The 14,039-nt window shown below is 35.3% G+C and overlaps 1 protein-coding gene across 1 annotated transcript in view; it reads left to right on the top strand.

The window, feature by feature from the left end:
• The window catches only part of LOC130598206 (nipped-B-like protein), a gene marked incomplete at its 5' end in the record, with an annotated part of 50,505 nt that extends 38,177 nt beyond the window's left edge, over positions 1-12,328 (top strand). The window contains 9 exons of the mRNA XM_057407421.1: positions 1,930-2,103; positions 2,634-2,824; positions 3,607-3,714; positions 6,078-6,278; positions 6,655-6,801; positions 8,698-8,993; positions 9,345-9,519; positions 10,265-10,450; positions 11,009-12,328. Coding sequence (XP_057263404.1) covers positions 1,930-2,103; positions 2,634-2,824; positions 3,607-3,714; positions 6,078-6,278; positions 6,655-6,801; positions 8,698-8,993; positions 9,345-9,519; positions 10,265-10,450; positions 11,009-11,374 — 1,844 coding nt within the window. The remainder of the gene's footprint in view (positions 1-1,929; positions 2,104-2,633; positions 2,825-3,606; positions 3,715-6,077; positions 6,279-6,654; positions 6,802-8,697; positions 8,994-9,344; positions 9,520-10,264; positions 10,451-11,008) is intronic.
• Between the last annotated feature and the right edge of the window lie 1,711 nt (positions 12,329-14,039).

Raw genomic sequence — 14,039 nt, 5'->3', positions numbered from 1 at the left:
GATATCTTAATCTCATCTAAGTACTGGTTCCATTTTGAGGGTAGCTGTTGGATGTACAGAGATATGGTAGGCAATGCAAAATTCTCTTACAGGCTGGTAATTGAGCCAAGTTGTGAAATCCATTCAACATTTGTGTGCAGCAACAAGGTGAAAATGACTAACAATCTAATTTAACATTTATATACAGTGAAGGCATCACATGAAGAGTGTGTACTTTCCTATCGGTAATTATTTGTGTGTCCTTTCAATAAGGACACTCAACAGTTTTAGCCTTTGATTTTGGGATGTGTCACTGCTGTTGAGAGATTAAGTTTAATCATAGAATCATAGAATAGTTAGGGTTGGAAAGGACCTTAAGATCATCTAGTTCCAACCTTCCTGCCATGGGCAGGGACACCTCACACTAAACCATGTCACCCAAGGTTCTGTCCAACCTAGCCTTCATCTCCTGTGACAGATTCTTATGCCAAGTAAGATATCTTCCCCACTTACAGGGGATGGAACAATAAGAATTTCCTAAAGAATGCTGGTGGTTTAAGACACACTTAAGTAAGCAAATGTAGGAAAGAGTGAGTTATGGATTGTTACACATATATGCAAATGCTTTTCTTTTAATGTTTAAAATTTACCTTAAAAAATGGGTTAGGCTTTCTCAGAAGTGGTCAAGTTATAAATATCAATACACCTGTATAGAGTGCACAATTATACTCCAAACCACATCATTCCTTTTATTTTTTTTTTTACCACTTCTTTCCCTTCTATCTCCCCTTCATTCTCTCCTCTTTCTGTTTTGAGATCGAAACAAGATCTTAAACACACTGAGGTCTTGCCCTAGACTTGACTCAGACTTTACCTACACTGTCTTTTCTGTGTGCACAGAGCCAATGTTAAAACCTGACTCAGTCTTCCCTTTGTTACAGCCACTTTTATAGATCACTTTTGCATAATTTTATTTTCTTTCATTTTCCCCCCATTCTTCTTTCATATGTTTTCTGTTTGTTCGTTCAGAATCTTAGTTTCTGTGGTCGTGAAAAATACGCTTAATGTCTGCTTTTCTCATAGTTTTAAAAAATTAATCAAGTAGTTAAACATAGTTAAATTTGGGAAGTTATGTTCCCATTGCTAGTTTTTTTTCTGATACTCTGTAAGAGTTTGTCGGCAGCACTTCTAAATCTACCTATGTGATCTAAAATGATATATACTGTCACTAATTTAGATCAAAATTTTTATGAAATAAAGATTTCCCTGACTAGTAATAACAAGTTCTTTGTCAATGATAAAGCTGCAGCTAAAAGCAGTTCTATAGTGTGTATCTTTACAGTGATGTCGTCTTGGGAATGCTTCTGATAGTTTTCAAGAGAAGAGCTTAATAGGTATATGAATAATGACAGTGAGAGGTATAAATTTTATTTTACTGTGTTTGCTATGTTTTGGGGTATTTTTCTTTTAAGAACTTATTTTTTAAATAATCATGATATCTATCAGCTTTTCCACATTTGTTCTGCCTTCATATGAGTAACTCTTCACAGTTTCAGCAGAATGTTTTTCTCCAAATGTATTAGAAAAACGATGGGTAATTTTTTAGCAACGTTCCTTCCTTACTCTTGGGAGACCTCCTAGCCATTCAGATGCAAAACAGTACACTGGATATGCTTCCAAATCTGTATAACTCTTCTTTTAGTGCAACTGCCCTAGGTTGATACCCCGTCTTGATCAGACTGAGTCATGGCTAATAGAACTGTCATGGCTAATAGAACTCCTTATAAGCTTAGAATGGTCTCCATATGAAAAAGCAATACTGTTTGTACTAGAAAGAGCTATGCTGTTGGGAGGAGCTAAATTTCATTCTTCTATTTTGAAGAAAGACTTAAAAAAGCAGAAATTTCTAGATAACGATGTGGAATATTTCCTCTTTTCTTCCATCCTTAGGGTTCGCATTTATACAACACCCAAGTTTAATGTTTGAACAGGAAGTGAAGACTCTGTACAACAGCATTCTTTCAGATAAGAACTGTTCAGTAAACTTAAAAATCCAGGTGTTAAAAAACCTTCAGACCTACTTGCAGGAGGAGGATACACGTATGCAGCAAGCAGACAGAGACTGTAAGTGTTGATTTCTGTGCTAATGAGGCATGCAAAACCTAACTTTCTTGCATACAATTACTGTATGCGTAAACTGAGTCACTTAAGATTGCTATCTAATCAATAATATTGTACACAAAGCATCTTATAATAATATTTTAAGAATCATTATGTGCATAGGTATTTTGAGAAGTGTAACTTATTATTTACTTACAAGGTGTATAAATCCTGAAAGCAATCCGGAATGCATAATTACTGTAATGATAGTATTAATACTTTTTAACAAAATCTTCTCTAAGGTTACTTTGCATATACAAAATAAGAACTTTTTAAAATGAAAACTATTGAGGAACAAGATTTTAAAGTCACGTCTATTTCTTTGAAGACTATTTGCCATCAGACTGTTCTGTGTTTCATGAGATCATAAACCCATTCTAAGATAGCTGAAATGTATATGTATTGTAAAGCTTAAAGAACAGTACGCATCAAGCAATATCATAGTAAATGATTATACTGTGGTGAATGTGCTATTATTTTTGTCCTTTTTACAGGGAAAAAAGTAGCAAAGCAGGAAGACCTGAAAGAAATGGGTGATGTTTCCTCAGGGATGAGTAGTTCCATCATGCAGCTATACCTCAAACAGGTCCTTGAGGCTTTCTTTCATACCCAGTCCAGTGTACGCCACTTTGCTCTCAATGTAATTGCGCTAACGTTAAACCAGGGTCTCATCCATCCTGTTCAGGTATGGTAGGCTCTTATGATGTGTTTTTTTGTTATTCAGGTTTTCACAAGTTTTTACACTTGCTAGATACATTTCTAGTTTTTTCTCTTCCATCTATGTTACAGTGATTTCTTATTGTAGGAAGGGGCCTTTACAGAAAGCATGTTTTGGAATCTGTTTTATGTTATTTAGCCAGTGAGATCCCAAATACTGTATACAATCAAGATGTAAAAGCCCAGCCAGTGCCTAAAGAGCACTTGCAAGTGTACTTTGGAGGATATTTCTGTTACAAATTTCAGGTGTATGCCAAGCTGTTTTCTTTCTTTGAATCTTTATCCTAAAAAATGCATCAGCTTCCCTCCACTGCAATCCCCATGTTCTTCAAACACTATGGAATTCCAGAGTCAATGTCAGAACTTGAGTTATCATCTCCATTATTCATAACATTTTTGTAATTATTTGCTTATACTACAGCCATTATATATGTTCAGTCATAAGTGATGTTTGGTTTTGTTGGGGGTTTTTTGTTCTTTTGGTTTGGGTTTGTTTGGTTGGTTTTAATGGCAAACTTCTGAGTTTGAGGGAAATGGAAATACCACCTGAAACCTCACAACTTCTAACAACTTCTGTCATTTATCATGTCTGGTCTCTTGTGTATTTTGTACTATTTGCTTGTAAAAAGTAGTCAGGTAGTAAGTTGCATAGAGTTTCTTATTCTAATTTTTGCAGTAGTAAGAATATAACAAGAACAATGGTATAATAGAAGAACAAAGAGTGAATAACTATTTCATTTGATTTTCAAGTGTGTGCCATACTTGATTGCTATGGGCACAGATCCAGAGCCCTCTATGAGAAACAAAGCTGACCAGCAGTTGATAGAAATAGACAAAAAATATGCTGGGTTCATTCATGTAAGTAATTCTAATTTTATCATTTTACAAAATACTGTTACGTTGTCTGGGAACTAGATGATCTTAAGGTCCTTTCCAACCCTAACTATTCTATGATTCTATAGGATTATAAAAGGTGGAAGCAAGGACAGGCGGCCTGGGAAGAGTACAGGCATGTTGTCCGGGAAGCTAGGGACCAGGTTAGGAAAGCTAAGGCCCAGTTAGAATTAAACTTGGCTATGGATGTTAAGGATAACAGGAAGGGATTCTACAGGTACGTAGCAAATAAAAAACAGACTAGGGACTGATGCCAACCTCATGAAGTTTAACCATGACAAATGCAAGGTCATACAGCTGGGTCGGAGCAATCCCAGGCACAGCTACAGGTTGGGCAAAGAAGAGATTCAGAGCAGCCCTGTGGAGAAGGACTTGGGGATGCTGGTCGATGAGAAAATGAACATGAGCAGGCAGTGTGTGCTTGCAGCCCAGAAAGCCAACCGTATCCTGGGCTGCGTCAAAAGGAGCATGACCAGCAGGTCGAAGGAGGTGATCCTGCCCCTCTACTCTGCTCTTGTGAGACCTCACCTGAAGTATTGTGTACAGTTCTGGTGTCGTCAACATAAAAAGGGCATGGAACTGTTGGAACAGGTCCAGAGGAAGGCCACAAGGATGATCAGGGGACTGGAGCACCTTTTGAATGATGATAGGCTGAGAAAGTTGGGGCTGTTCAGCCTGGAGAAGGCTGCATGGAGACCTCATAGCAGCCTTCCAGTATCTGAAGGGTGCCTATAGGGATGCTGGGGAGGGACTCTTTGTTAGGGACTGCAGTGGCTGGACAAGGGGTAACGGGTTAAAACTTAAACAGGGGAAGTTTAGATTGGATATAAGGAGGAAATTCTTTCCTGTTAGGGTGGTGGGGCACTGTAATGGGTTGCCCAGGGAGGTTGTGAATGCTCCATCCCTGGCAGTGTTCAAGGCCAGGTTGGACGAAGCCTTGGGTGATATGGTTTAGTGTGAGGTGTCCCTGCCCATGGCAGGGGGTTTGGAACTAGATGACCTTAAGGTCCTTTCCACCCCTAACTATTCTATGATTCTAATAAGTCTCAGCTGCAGAAAAAGAATATGAAGTAAGAAACAAAGAATAACTATAAGCAGTAGTAAAGAAATTCTCTACTCTTACCCCTGTTTGGAGATTTCTGTTCCTAGAAATAGAAAGGATATCATAATTTGAAGCATCTCTTCCAGTATAAAAATTCATTTAATTTGTAATTCACAGTGTTTTCCTCACTGAATAATACATAATAGCATTTATTTGATAAGCGATAAGGACAGCTTTTTCATAGTGTTTAGCAATGATTTTCCTGTATCAGTAGACTAGGGAAGAGAACACCTAAGTATTGGTCCTTAATGTATATGTATTAGAATGTTAAAGCATCAAGGGCTTATAAATGGTAATTTAAGCAGAAGGAGCATAGGAAGATGTTTATATCTGAGGGACCTTGCTGAAAGTAAAGACTGAGGATTGTGGCATAGTGCTATTAGTTCTCCTTAAGATATGAAATAGAGCTGCAGCACCATTTCCTTGTTTCAGAAGGCCCCAGTCTTGTGTGTGTACTACATTATGGGACTTTCAAATATGATTGTATTCCACTGAAATTGGAGCATTGCACTGTTCATGGCATCCAAACAGATACCTAATTCAGTAGGTGAGGATGAGCAGATGAAATTTGCTACGTAGGCAGCTGGGATTTAAGACAACATATAGATGAAGAGACAACTATGCTGAACAGAAGCAGAGGGGGGATATAAGGAGAGTTGGATATGCAGCCTAGATAGACATTGTTCTGAAACTAGAGCAGGAGCCTTGAATTAAGTAAAATCAGCTTGAAATTACAGAATGTATGCAAAAAAAAACAACCCACCAAACCTAATTTTCTTTTTGGCAGTCCTATTGTACCAATAAGGACTCAATTACTGGTTTCACTACAAGTGACATCAAGCATGCACATTTGGTAAAATATTCTGTTCATGTATGAAAGCATTCTAGTATTATTGAATCATAGAAAATTGAAATTTGCTTAAATTGGACTACCTGGCTGCAGTGGGTAAACAGATTGGCTGCTTGTTTCTAACATAGAATTTATGGTGAATGACGTTCACAAGACATTTTGATCTCTGCAATAATTCTGTTTTAATTTGTTTGCCAACTCAAAAGGTAGTAGCTCACCACAGTGCATGTTTGAAAGTTAAACTTCAGATGAGCATCCACTTAAAATGAAATAAGCTCAAAAAATGAGCTAGCATTTTCTGTTGACAGGCATTTGCTTAATTTTCAGTTTTACTGCTTGAAAGCAATTTTTAAAATAAAAATAAATACTTTTCAGATGAAAGCAGTGGCTGGTATGAAGATGTCTTACCAGGTACAACAGGCAATCAATACCTGCCCAAAGGATCCTGTAAGAGGTTTTAGACAGGACGAATCATCCAATGCTTTGTGTTCACACCTATACTCCATGATCCGAGGCAACCGTCAACACAGACGAGCATTTCTAATTTCTTTACTCAACCTCTTTGATGACACTGCAGTAAGCATCACATTTCACTTAAAAAGAAAATAAAATATAGCATGCATTTTTAGGACATTGGTAATTTTATTTTTTTACAGTACTTTATTTTGCTTTGTAATATAAGGTATTTACCTATATAATAGACTGCATTTGTTAGTTTCACGTCATTCTGTACCTTTATGTACTCAGTTTAGATTAATCAGAAATAATGTATCTTTCAGGTATGACTAAATTTTGCATATATATATATATATACTCTTTAGAGTGGGTTTGGGGGGTATGTAGAATAAAATTTGTGATCATGTTTTTACTCTAGACTGTTAGGAACACAGGATAAATGTATAAATCTAAGTTATTTTTATGTATATTTATATGTACTTTTTTAAACTTCCAGAAAACAGAGGTGAATATGCTCTTGTACATAGCAGACAATCTAGCCTGTTTTCCTTATCAAACACAAGAAGAACCACTGTTTATAATGCATCATATAGACATAACTCTATCAGTTTCTGGTAGCAACCTACTACAGTCATTTAAAGAGGTATGTGCAGTTATATTTTAGTATACCTATTATGGTGGCAACATCAGCCAATTTTGAGTCAGTTTTTCAGTGAATACAGTACTATTATTACTATACGGACCAGAAGCGATACTTTGTAACCAGTAGTTAAAAAACAAACAACCTGTTCTGTTCGGTATTAAAACTACTACCACCAATAATAATAATGATAAGGGAAATAACAAGGGGAGAGAATATAAAACTAAAAGGGGGAAAGGAAAAGAAAACAATAAACACAAGTGATGCACAATATAATTGCTCACCACCCACCAACTGATACCCAGCCTGACCCAAGCAGCGATCTGGGCCTTCCAGGTAACTCCCCCCCGTTTCTATACTGGGCATGACATGGTGTGGTATGGAGCACCCCTTTGGTTACTTTGGGTCAGGGGTCCTGTCTCTGCTTCCTCCTGACTTCCCATGCCCCTCCTCACTGGCAGAGCACGAGAGACTGAAAAGTCCTTGACCGGACTAAGCATTACTTAGCAACAACTAAAAACATTGGTGTGTTACCAGCATTGTTCTCAGACTGAAGTCAAAAACACAGCACTGCACCAGCTACTAAGAAGGAGAAAAATAACTGCTACAGCTGAACCCAGGACAATCTGATAGACACTAGTTGCAAGCTTTCCTACGTTGCTGCTTGTGTTATTAAAAATGACATATTTTGAGATCTTAATATTAAATCTATATCATTCCCTAATATTGCTGAATTAATTTGATTTAATATTAATTGCATGCATCTGGGAAGTAAATAAACCCAGAATAATCATGAAATAGTGGTTTATTGTGGTTGTTTGTGTAATTTTAATAATAAAATCCAGTTTGCTGATTCTTTTGCTGTCAAGTACCTGATGGCAGTTGCATGTGTGTCACCTAGGAGATTTTAAATGCATTGTTTATTGAAAGAAAAGAGTGAAAAGAGCATGCAATATGTCTTTTCTTAAGGTAGAATATAAGAACCTGAATAATGGTATAGTTTCTGTTGTCATGGCAATATACAACCACATAAGAAAAAGGCCTCTATTACTTAAAGACTTCAGTCTCATAATTTCCTGGACAATTTTAACAGTAGAAGGTCCAAACTGTCAGGAAACAAGCCCATTTCTAGAATTTCCAATCTGACTAGTAAGTACAAGTCAGACTTGATACCTGGAAATTACACTGCTTTGAATTCTCACCTTGCCAAAGTTGATTTTTAACCTGCTAGAAAGAGACAGTACATTCTTTAGATGGGGGACCAGTGTGTAACACCAGCGCATAGAGGATGACATCCTACTTGGGACATTTTAAGTGCTGTGTTATAAAAAAACCCAAAACATACTGTGTGCAGTAATAATGCAAATATGAAATTCTGTAGGTCTACAGTTAGTAGGACTATTTATTAGTAATACTGTACCTGACAACTTGGGGGTTTCTCTGGGCAGCACTTTAATTAGTGTCATAGAATTTTAACAGAGGCAAGGATTAAAACCAGAATGGTCTAGTCTGTACCAAAGTACATATGGAAATATATGTAACATGCAAAAATTATATAATATATATAATTCTTCCTGATATATTGTATTTGGTTTTCTACTGCATTTTACTGTCTCCACTAACAAACTTGAGCAGTATAACATGCCAGTGCAGTACTTATTGCTTCAGTTCCTTCTGCAATCACCTTGAAAAACAATGTAGACTTTGGATCAATTTTCCAGGGTTACAGTTCAGCATCTTCTTTCCATAATTTTAAACTTTGAAGTTATGAATTAATAATATTGTTCAGGGAATTCTTCCTAATTTAAACCAATAATGATTTTGGAAAGATTTTTTAGAAATGTACATGATGCTATTTACCTTAATTTTGGAATTTGTGTTAACTTCTCTGTCTCACAGTCTATGGTAAAAGACAAAAAAAAGGAAATAAAGCCTTCATCAGACGAGGAGACTGAGAGTGACAGTAACAGTGGTAGTGAGAGTGAAAGTGAGGAGGAACCTTCTAAGCCTCGGAGGTTACGGAAACGAGTACACTCTGATTCAGATTCTGATGAAGAAAATGATATAAATGCTGTGATGAAATGTTTACCAGAAAATTCAGCTCCTTTAATTGAATTTGCAAATGTCTCCCAAGGCATATTATTACTTTTGATGCTGAAACAGCATTTGAAGAACCTGTGTGGATTTTCTGATAGGTAAGGATATTTAGGTAATAGGATATCTTGTTATCTAGTGAGTTCTCCATAAGGATTAAGTTTGGAAAGTTGGTTTGTTTTGCTTGGGGGTTTTGTTGGGGTTTTGTTTGTTTTAAGTTGATTGTAAATAATTGTTTAAGTAATAGATTTGTGTAAGAAAAAACATAAATTTAATAGGTTGAATGTATTGAAAAAGCTTAGAGAAAGCAATGATTTAATTTCTTAACAGGATATCTATTGTATATGAAATGATTAAAATATAAGTACTTATATTGAAGATTTTAAAAGCTTTTCCTTGAAATTGCTTTGTACTTTCTGTAAAAGCTCTTCCCTTTTGTTTTCTTTAAACAGTAAAATTCAGAAATATTCTCCATCTGAATCTGCAAAAGTTTATGATAAAGCAATAAACAGGAAGACAGGAGTTCATTTCCATCCAAAACAAACTCTGGATTTTCTGCAGAGTGATATGGCTAATTCCAAGATCACTGAAGAAGTGAAGAGGAGTATAGTAAAACAGTACTTAGATGTAAGTAGAGTTGCTTTGCAGAAAATCTGAAATCCTTTCAAACTGTGTGACACAGTATAAACTGCAAAGTAGATGCTGATGTATTGGATGAGCATTTCAATATGTTAAATTCCTGGTAATCTTATGTGATATACTGATAACTCACCATTTCCTTTCAGGATGTTTAGCAGGATTATCTTTCAGTTTTCTAATAAATTTATAAGACACAATAAAAATTAATTTTAACTAAAGGATATTCATCTTTACAGAATATTTTCTAATTTCTGGTATACAACTTTTATACCTCTACCATATACCTTGTTCACCTTATCCCTGACTAGATCTAATGTATGTAACCTTTTGTTATATTATTATTGTTGTTGTTATTATTATCCCCCAATTCATTAAAATATTAACTAGAGAAAACTTGAAAGTTTTGAAAAACATGAAGAAAGCTTTTACATATCTACTAGAAAATGAAAGTAAGAAGTCTGTAGAATGAAACACAAGCTGTTGAAGTTTGAAGTCTGCCATTTGTTTTACTGTTTCTTTATCTTTTCATTTGTTTTTTATTTAATGTAGTGTGATATGAATGTTTATTTTTAAAGTTAGAATATGGACTGATCTGTTTGGTTTTGTTGTTTGTTTTGTTGTGGGGGTTTTATTGTTTTCTTTGTTGGGTTTTTTTGTTGTTTGGGTTGGTTTGGTTTCTGGTTTTTGTTTGGGTTTCTTTTTGTTTTTTGTTTGTTTTTTGTTTTTTTAATAGTTCAAGCTCCTTATGGAACATTTGGATCCTGATGAAGAGGAAGAAGATGGAGAGGTGTCAGCTAGCACAAATGCTCGGAACAAAGCCATTACCTCACTGCTTGGAGGAGGCAGCCCTAAAAACAATGCAGCTGAGACAGAGGATGATGAAAGTGATGGGGAGGATAGAGGAGGAGGCACTTCAGGGGTGAGGCGGAGGAGGAGGAGTCAACGTATTTCACAGCGTATTACGTAAAATGATTTTTATGTGCTTATAAATGTCAGTCTATTATATCAAATGTACACCAAGTAATGTAATCCACATGAAAGTATTTTGTAGATAGAGATTCTCTACTTAACTGTTTATACAACTTTTGTAGAAAGTTTAACAGAAAAGACAATAAAAAAATACCCTAGTAAATGAGATTTATCCCATACAAAAATTTATTAATTTTCATTGGAATGTACTGTGTGTTATCCTTTTTATTGTTGCTAAGTTTTTATGTAGCTTTATGATTTGTGTGTATATATAATTTTATATATCAATAAGAGATAAATACACGGGTACAAATTAAGAGTATGTGGTTTTACAAGTATATGTTAACCCCTTGGCGCTGGCGGTCGCGGTGCGTCTCATTGCCGGCAATGGAATGTGTGCTGGGAAATCCCAACTCCCGGCGTCAAGGGATTAAAAGCAATAAAAGCAATAATTTCACTAAAGTTCTTTTGTGTAACACTTGGTCTTTTTTCCCCCCTAATGTTTTAGTCATTGAGAAGGTCAAAACGAAATTCAGACTCTACAGAGTTGGCAGCACAGATGAATGAAAGTGTTGATGTCATGGATGTCATCGCTATTTGCTGTCCAAAGTACAAAGACCGACCGCAAATTGCAAGAGTAGTACAGAAAACCAGCAATGGCTTCAGTGTTCAGTGGATGGCAGGCTCCTACAGTGGCTCCTGGACTGAAGCTAAGCGCCGTGATGGCCGCAAACTGGTGCCTTGGGTAGACACTATTAAAGAATCAGACATTATTTACAAAAAAATTTCTCTAACGAGTACTAATAAGTTGACTACTAAAGTTGTGCAGACTTTGCGATTGCTGTATGCTGCCAAGGATGGAACTTCCAGCTAATGAATTTGTACATGCAGCCAAATTTACAGGAATTGAAATAACAGAAAAACTTGAAATATCAAATTTATGGAAAGAAAAACAAAAAAAACCAAACAAATCAGTTAAATGAAGAGTAAGAATGGAACCTGGGATGCAGGAAAAAAGAAGGAAATGTTTGGTAAACATTTATGCGGGAGCTTGCTTCGCTGTTGTGCAGCAGAAACTTCTCAGTTCATTTTTGCTCCCACTGTATTATAGTTTAAGAGAAAAAAAGTTTATATCTTGAAAAGAAAAAACCACCCACCATCTTTCTGTTTAAAAAAAACAACAAGTGAATGTTGGAAATTAGTCTGTTAATGTTCTTAATAAAGTGTTCTTGGAATTTAACCTAGCAGCGGATGGCTTTCTTTAGCTTAGCCCAGTTTCCAGGGAAGCATTGTTTTTCCAGGCTGTAAAATGGCAGAATCTCCTGGATATGTAATTTATTCTGTTAAAGAAGAAATGAAAAAAAAGCATGCAGTATTTATGGCCTATCTGCAGGAGGAGTTTTTGTAAATGTAGATTTTGATGTATTAGGTCACCCTGAAATAATACAAGAAAAGGGATCCCCAGCAAATCTGGTGGAACAAATACTGCAATAAATTTTTTTACTGCTCTTTGTTACTTGTCTGTTTCCATTTGAATTTCTTATTGTAAAGATCTGTTTGAATCCATTTATATTATTTTGCAGTCTTTTATGTACAATTTACTATAGCATTGGTTTTCAAAACAAGACAAAATATTGTTTATACAGTTTGTGTAGGCTGACTTCTGAATAATTGCGATCTTAATTTTTTATCCCTTAAAGGGTGTAAACACAAGTTAACTCTAAGGTTTTATTGTATCCTGCAATATTTAGTATTGACTATATGATTTAGCACTGTGCCAAACACATTTTCAGAAGTACATTTTGATATAAAAAGAAACTATAGTTTATATCTTGTATGTTTCAATTTCTTTCTAATGCTGTCCAAATGGTAATTTATGATAGTTTAAATTTGGGGAAAACTGGGCTAACTTGCTATGTATTCATTTCTCTGGCTTAATATAGAAAGGTTTGTGTCAAGAGGAGCTAGCTACCAGTATCTGAGAAGTGAATGGGTATGAGTCTGGGTAATTACACTACATTCCTTCACAAATGAATTTTAAAAAAGTTTGTATATTAGCCTATTTTTTTTACTAATTGAAAGATGTTTTCACATTTTGTAAATTGAAAAAATGCTATTGAAAACTTTCATTTGTTTTGACTATGTTCCCACAAGCCTTTCATACAGCTCACCTTCCTAGAGAGTAACAAAAGCAGCAGAATTCCAAACAGAAAAAGATCTAAAACTACTAAACTTTTTAGGGAAGTATTAAACCCTGCTGTGTTTACAAATATGTTTATCTAGAACAGGTGTTTCTCAATAAGTAAATCTCATGTTTATTTTCTTTTCCAAATTTAATTTATGGTAGGAGGCTGTTTTTATGAAAAAAGCTTGCAGAATTCTAATGCGTTATTCAGTTTGTGAGGAATAGTAACAGGATTCCAAAATAGTCTCATGTACAGAAAAAAAAACAAAACATTAAACTGAATTGATTAATAACTCCTCAGAATCTATATAGTAATTGTTCCCATGGGAAATGCCTTTTTGCTGTTTCACCACTTCAGTTTTTCTAAACAGAAATATTTATTCACCTTTTTGTTTTCACTATCTATGGTGTTTTCTTCACTGCACAAAAAGACCGTTCTCATTATAAGATAGGTATTGTTAAAGTAGGGAGGAGTAGAAAAAGGAGAAGTCATCCCTGCAGCTCTGGAAGCAGGACATTTTTGTAGCAAACAATGAAATACTGTATTTTTCTCAGAGCCAGGAGCAGCTTTTATAGTGGGAATTTCATACTTTGCAAATAGAGGGGTTGTATGACATGTCACACATTACTAGTGTAACTCCTGAATTGTCAAAACCAAGAATTTCATACAAATGCAGTCTAAAATGAATTTGCCACTGGTCTGTTAACTATTTCTGATGTTATTTATGTGCTAAATCATTTCCTTGTTCATAAACAATTTTTTTTTCCTGGTCATGTGGCTTTTGCAATACCAAAGAGGGATTTTTATTTCAATTTCTTTGGTATTTATTAGAATAAAATTATCAGAAAGAAACTATAAACAGTAGAAACCTGAAGCCTAAAGTTGTTTTAGTTGAGAGGATTTAGACCATTACTATATTGTGTATGTCAAAGGGCATACATGCTCCTTGATGGGTTCTGTTAGCCATAATATAGACTTATAAAATTAATTCTAGATTATTCAATAAATTGAATAAAATTCTCACTAGTTGAGTTAAATTTTCACCTTCTGTACTGCACAGAGTACTATCTAGTTTTGTTTTACCTATCACAAACATTCAGTTTACTCACTGTGAAAGAAAAGATAGCAGAGTTAATTTTGGGGAACCTAATTCCTGTTAGCTGTGTATAACATGGGCTGATGATTTTCAGAAATATGAAATAATAAAAATCTGAAAGCCCAAGGCTACAGCTGAATTATCTTCAGTGCTCAGTCTCTGAGTAGCAGCTAAGGGTTTACCAACATGAACCACATTATCTTAGTACCTGCTGTTGCAAATAAGGGTTGATGTTTTTCTGGGGTATTTTTTACATT

The sequence above is a fragment of the Pezoporus wallicus genome, unplaced genomic scaffold (genome assembly GCF_028554395.1).
Source record: "Pezoporus wallicus isolate ANWC-B61680 ecotype Strahan unplaced genomic scaffold, APGP_CSIRO_Pwel_v1 contig_13743, whole genome shotgun sequence".
In the NCBI taxonomy this organism is placed as follows: Eukaryota; Metazoa; Chordata; class Aves; order Psittaciformes; family Psittacidae; genus Pezoporus; species Pezoporus wallicus.
The sequence above is the reverse complement of the archived record's forward strand: the minus strand, read 5'-3'. Positions and strand labels throughout refer to the sequence as shown.